At 39.2% G+C, this 6,860-nt stretch overlaps 1 protein-coding gene across 1 annotated transcript in view; it reads right to left on the bottom strand.

Annotated features, from left to right (window-relative positions):
• ZC3H12B (zinc finger CCCH-type containing 12B) overlaps positions 1-6,608 on the bottom strand; it is a 23,420-nt gene extending 16,812 nt beyond the window's left edge. Inside the window, exon 1 of the mRNA XM_006161118.1 lies at positions 5,930-6,608. Coding sequence (XP_006161180.1) covers positions 5,930-6,531 — 602 coding nt within the window. The 5' untranslated portion in view covers positions 6,532-6,608. The remainder of the gene's footprint in view (positions 1-5,929) is intronic.
• Positions 6,609-6,860: the final 252 nt, after the last annotated feature.

Here is a 6,860-nt window from a genome sequence, read left to right as displayed (position 1 = left end):
AAAGTTTGCTTACATCAATCAAACAATTGTTGAATTGTATCAATGATTAATAGACCTGCCCTTAATCAAACCCTGAATAGAATCTTTGATCTCTATTGTTAAAACCTTATGAATTGATAATTAGAACACGTAGCCCCTCACTCGTTTACTTGCATGTATCACATTTTCAATAAAAAGACATGATGATTCCTAGCAGTTGTCACTCTTCAGAGAGCAATCTCTGGGGGTGTCCGGCTGAGGACGTGCATGAAAAAGGCACCAAGAACTTTGTCTTCCTTTCCAGCGTCACCTCCAACGAGTCAACCCACCCCCGCCAAGGCTGGTCCTCGGCACTATGGAATACTACTCAGCCATAAAAAATAACAAGACCCTGGCATTTGATAGAAAGTGGTCAGATACGAAAGACCTATTGCTGAGTGAAGTAAGCTAGGCTATGAAAAAAAGATATTGTATGTATCCACTTAATATATTCTGACTATCTGCACTCTATGGTAGAGAGTGAAATATTGGAATACCTAAAAGCAGTGAAAGTACTTAACGAGAGTAAGACAGTGTGGAATAGGGGGGTGGAGTGAAGAGGAGAGAGAAAGATAGCAAGAGAACAAATAGAGAGGCCGGACATTAGTGGGAAACAGGTATGACTTATTACCTGTTGATGATGATGTGTATAGTATTCTCAACTGGATTGGTCTGAGAAATATTTCATGATGGGTAAAGTCTTTTTACAAGCAAAATGAAAAATAGTGATTGACTATTTAAAAAAATTGGAATAATAATAATAATGATTGGGAAAAACATTGAAAAGATATTGAATAATGAAGTGGGGGAGATTAATGTCTCTGTATTGACTGACATGCATGGCATTCCCTTTTGAAAAAGCAATGTAATACACTGTAAAATTATATGCAATTCAATTTAATATAAACAAGATTATGATGATAATAAAAAAGAAATAAAAATAAAGAATGAATAGTAATCTAGTGATTAAGGGAACCAAATTTCATATAACCAACTACAGTTCAAATGCCATCCTCAGTGGCTGAAAAAACACACTGGATGTGTGTGTATTCATGTTTCAAATCCTGACAGGATGGAGACATGGAGGAGAAGGGATTGTAGTGTGACAATGTCCAGCCGGGGGAGTGCTGTCTCCCTCTCCCTCTCTGTCTCTGGTGAGCACTTATTTCTTTTTTGTTTTATTTTTGCTTGCTGGAGAGATGAGAGAGGAGAGAGAGAAATCATCCCCCGCACACAGGGGAATGGCCATGCTGCAATCCATTCTTTATTCTCTTCTCCAGATTTTGGGCATGCACACATACTCCCAGTGTGATTTCCAAGCCACCTGATCCGCTGTGTAGGATCCAGGCACCTGAACCTTCACATCACCTGCTAGCCTATCACACATATGCCCCTTAACAATTAAATAGAAAAACAATGAATTAATACATTTCTTAAAAAGAGAAAACTAATGTTTGCAAGATGACCTGTTTTTGCCAAAATCCATAAATTTTTTTTGTAATATAAAAGGTTAAAAAGCCTAGGACCTTTAATTCATAGTACCTTGGTGACACTATAATTCATTTCATCCTATAAACTGATTTAGAAACATATCACGATCCAGGTTTCCAGATCAAATTCTGCATAGCATATGAGTTACTAGCTCCTTTTTCTGCATTTTTTTTTCTTACTAGGGTTCAAAGTTTTCTCCCACACTTAATGAAGAATATGGTGGCATTTACATTTGAAAGTCATAATTACTTTTCCCTTAAAAATGGGTATTTTTCTCCCAGAAGAGACAGCTTGCAGAATAAATGTACCCTTTAGAATATCAGTATGTGAATCACAGGTATACCACTGCTACAATGGTTAAACAAATCCTGTTACTGGCAAACAAAGGATCATAATTTCGATTTAGGCTTGTCCAACATGCTAAGGAAAAATAGATGTTAGCATGTTTGTCTAAATGATACTATTAGTTACAGCTAACTAATGGAGAAAACAAATCCAATTTGGGTTATCAGCAAAAACAAATTCATAAGCAGACTATAGCATTGAACTTTTGATCATGTGAAATGTGATTGCAGAATAAATGGGACTTATCAGCAATTTATCTAGTTGGGAAGGAAAAGATGCTAACAAGAACACAGTTGGTAATTTAAAGTTAGTACAGCTGGTGGCATGGTGGTTAAGACAGCTGGATCCCACATGGCTGACTGCACAGTTTAAGTCCTAGACTCAGTGGCTTAAAACACACACACACACACACACACACACACACGCCCAAAATCTTGAGAAGAGAAGTTGAGGAAAAGGGATTGTGGTGTGGTCATTCTCCATGCGGTGGAGAGGGGTGCTTTCTCACTTTCTCTCTCTCTCTCTTTTCTTTGGTGAGTGCATGAACCCTTTAGCAAATTAACAAGTCATAGGGTCCATTATGCACTATTTTAGCATATGTATAAAAACGAATTGAGTGCTGATATTTTCTGCTTTATTTAAATTAAATCATGTGATGTACCTTTAATTCTGCAAAGCAGCTCATATAGAAGACAGAAGTTTATCTTCCTGTCAGTATGATAGCCTACTACAGACACAGACAAGAAAGGTTGAAACTAATTACTAATTTTTTCATTACTCCTTACAAAATAAGAGAACTATAGAGTGTCCTTCATAATCAGTGATTCTGATCCTAAAAGTTCAAAGATAAGGATTTTTTTTTTTTTTTTTTTTTTTTGCCTTAGAGCATGTGCATCTGGGGGAGTGGGGAAAAGGAGAGGGAAAGGGAGATAAATCAGACCCTGGGGGATGGCCATGCCACAATCCCTTCTCTTCCATTCTCTTCCTAGGATCTTGGGCAGGCATGCCCATGCGCTTGGTGTGAGTTTCAAACCACCAGGTTCAGGACTTGAACTGCAGCTGGAGGAATGGGAGTCAAACAATGTAAATGCTACACTATCTTCTGGTCTCTATAGGGAATATTTTTGTATCACCATGGAGTCAATGTCCCCAAGGATGTCCTGAGTTTTTCTCATTTCCTACTCCAAAACATAAAATGTCCCATCTCGGGAACCAGCAGTTAGCGTAATGGCTATGTTGCTGGACTCCCACGTAGTCGACCGCGGTTCGTGTCCCGGACCCGGTGGCTTAGAACTCATGCCGAACACGCGTGCGTGCATGCCCAAGATCCCGAGAGGAGAATGGAGGAGAAGGGATTGTGGCGTGACCATCCCCCCTGGGGGGTGATTTCTCGCTTTCTGTCCCTATGTCTCTCTCTGTCTGTCTGGCGAGCACACGCACCCTATAGAGAAAACCTCTAAAAAAAAATGTCCCATGTCTGTGAGAGCACCCAATAACATGCTATGTGCTCTGGGGAAAACAAGGACACATAAAGCAAGTCCCTGTCCTCAAAGACAATGGAATAATCTGATTTAAAACTTTTAGACTAAGGGTTTTTACTTTGTTCTAATTGTTAACATTGAAGGATCCCAGTGAATCTATTGAGCAATGATGGACTCATTAGAAAAGGGCTCCTGATAACTGAGAATTGTTTAAAGATTTATTTAATTTTATTCATTATTATTATTGTTATCTTTTTACTTTGCTATAGGCACACATGCTCACCAGAGAAAGAAAGACAGAGAGAGAGAGAGTGTGAGAAAGGAAGTCACCAGGTCTAGGTCATAATTGGCCATGTGGGAATCCAGTTCCTTTAGCCACTGTACCAACTGCTGGCCCCATAACTGAAAATTTTTAAGATAAGACTGGTTGACAACTCTTTGAGAAATAGAAGAAGGGATTCCTAAGGCTCTCTGAAATGAAAAAAATATGTGAGAGAATATGTAAGAAAGTATAAAGGCACTACAGATACTATATCAGTCTTCTGTTGGTGCTATAACAATGTCACACATTTACTGGCTTAAATATTACTAATTTTGTTACAGTTTAAAAGGTCAGAAGTTTAAAATCAAGGTGTTGGCAAGGCTACATTCATTGTAGAAACTCTAGGGTAGAATCTGTTTCCTTGCCCTTTTTAGCTTTTAGAGGCCACCTCCAGTCCTTTACTCATGGATAATTTCTTTTTTATTTTTTATTAATCTATCTCCTTCATGAAAGAAAAAATTGAGTAGGGAGGAAGCGAGAAAGGGATAAAGACCTTTAAGAATGTTTTGTCATGCCACAATCCTCCCTCCAGCCTTTCAGTCAGCCAGAATCCTGGGTGTGCACTGGCATGCTTAGTGTGTTCAGATCAACCCAGCACTCCTATTGCCTGTGTCACCATGGTTGGGCCTGCTAATGGCCCATTTTTTTTTAGTTTTAAAGTTTATTTTTATTTATTATTTATTTATTTATTTATTTATTTATTTATTTCATGAGTGAGAGAGAGACAGAGAAACAGCATCCCCCAAAAAAGTTGAAATTGCAATCCATCCCTAGCTTCAGCCAGTCCCAGATCACAGGTACTCATTCCCATTTATATTTAAGTAGGTATCTGGACATAAATGAGAAACCTTCCCACATGGGTCAGCCTCACAGAATGTCATGTGTTGTTACTGCACCACCATCTGGCCCTTCATGGCCTTCTTACAACACTCCAGCTTCTTATTTCTACCATCATGTCTCCTACTACTCATTCTGATTCTGCTCTCTCCTTCTAATAAAGACCTTTGTGGTTATATAGGGCTTACATTGTAAGTCCAAGATAATTTTCCCCATCTTAAGATCCTTACCTTAATTATATCTGCAAAGACCCTTTTATCATTTAAGATAATATATTCACAAGTTCCAGGAAGTAGAAAATGAACATTTTTAGGAGACTCTTCTTATTCAACCTACCACAAGTATTGTAGCTCAGAGACAGTCACTAGGATCATAAAAATGAGCAAGATGATGTGGTCATCTTGAAGGGTAGGAAGATAAGTAGGAGGTTCTTTCTAGGTTGGGAAATGACATGAACACAGGTAAAGCAGATAGAAAATCACATAGTTTACATAAATACCATCAAAGAGATGTAAATAGGATAAGTGTAAGAGAGGCAATCAAATGGGAGGAGGGCAAGGCAAGATCACAAAGAGTCTTAAAACCAGACAAAGAGATCCAAACTTGATTGAAAAGCAATTGGGTTATTGAAAGCTCTTAAGTAAAAGTGACATTGGGAAAGTTGTATTTTTCTTGTTTGTTCATTTTTTACATTTAGTCACTGTATCATTACAGAATACCAAATGAATTTTCCCATCCCAAATATACTGAATATTGGTTCAATCAAAGATATTACCATACATATTATCAACAGATAACTTTCCATTTTGTGTCCCTTAGATGTTTTGCTTAGTTTATCCAAGTAGGCTGAATACTGTGGCCCCCCAAGAGGAACAAAGCTTAATGGTTATATTTCCTCTGAAACATTACTAATGTCTAAGTTGCCTTCAGAACATCTACAAACAAATTGGCAGCAATTTCACAGGGGAGATAAAATGCAAGGTCAGGATCATTTTAGCCTCTGTCCACGTACAAGAACACAAGCCACAGACAAGAACCAAGAGCCTCTTAACACTGTTCTACTATTGAAGGCAATATTATCTCTCTCTCTCTTTTTTTTGGAGAGGTTTTTGCTATAGGGCTGGTGTGCTCGCCAGAAAGACAGAGAGAGACAGAGAGACAGAAAGTGAGAAATCACCCCCCAGGGGGGATGGCCACGCCGCAATCCCTTCTCCTCCATTCTTCTCTCACGGGATCTTGGGCATGCACGCACACGCGCCCAGCGTGAGTTTTAAGCCATCAGGTACGGGACTCGAACCATGGTCGACTATGTGGGAGTCCAGCAACATAGCCATTATGCTAACTGCTGGTCCCAAGCCAATATGATCTCAAGGTAGATTTTTTTTTAAAAGAAAGGACACCCCCCCCAAAAAAAAAGAAAACATACCAGACTTACCTCATTGCCACATTACTTCCATCAATGACAACTGGCCTCAAATTGTCACTGTTATCTATTTTATCTTCAAGAGACAATTCAGGGCTCACAATCTCTGTGGAGTTGGGCCCACAAGGCATTAACAGACTCAAGTTGACCTGCCCTTCTGAATCACCTTTGTTGCCAAGTCTGACAAGCTCTGCCAATACATCATTAATAAGTGATTCTGGGCCCAGCTTGTTTAGCACTGATTGAATCTGTTCTTCTGCATAGCCCAGCTTTAGAGCAAAATCCATCTTGGCTTGGTAGTCCTTCTCCATGTCTAGCTTACCATCCTGTAGAATGCTGCTCTGGGAGAAGCTTGGATGATCCAGGCATGGTGATCGACAGAGCTGGCGGTGCGGCTTGGAGGACATCTCCTTTTTCCTCAATTGACCATTCCCAGGCTGGCAGCTATTGTTGACATTCTTAAGGTTTGTTTGTTCAGGGTCATTCTCAGAGTTCATCCATTCTTCAGAGTCAGCAAAGTACTGCTCTGTGTTGCCCTGATTAGGCTGCTGCTTCTCTTCCTTGGAGGCATTCTTCTCCATTTTTGGTGTCTCCACTGCAGCTGTGGCCGTCATCCCGTTCAATGGGCAATCTGAAATCTATTCAGCTTTTTTTTTTTCTTTTTAGCCTGCTTGGAATCTATGTATAGTAGCATTCCTCTGTGGTAAAATGGTTTGGTAGCAATGGCTCAAGAGTTTGCCTCTTGATTTGGTATGTTCAGATGTTATCAGTCCCTACAAACAAACACAATTGTCACAATCATTTTAGTAAACTTGTAGAAGTAGAAAAAAAGTTTTAGAATACAGAGGTTTCTTCTTAAGAAACTATGGGTTCCGTGACATTTGATTTTTCTATGTACAATAATTGGACTTGACTTACATTAAACATATAGTCCCTAATTCTC

Source organism: Tupaia chinensis, unplaced genomic scaffold, assembly GCF_000334495.1.
Source record: "Tupaia chinensis unplaced genomic scaffold, TupChi_1.0 Scaffold138260_1, whole genome shotgun sequence".
Classification (NCBI taxonomy): domain Eukaryota; kingdom Metazoa; phylum Chordata; class Mammalia; order Scandentia; family Tupaiidae; genus Tupaia; species Tupaia belangeri.
The sequence above is the reverse complement of the archived record's forward strand: the minus strand, read 5'-3'. Positions and strand labels throughout refer to the sequence as shown.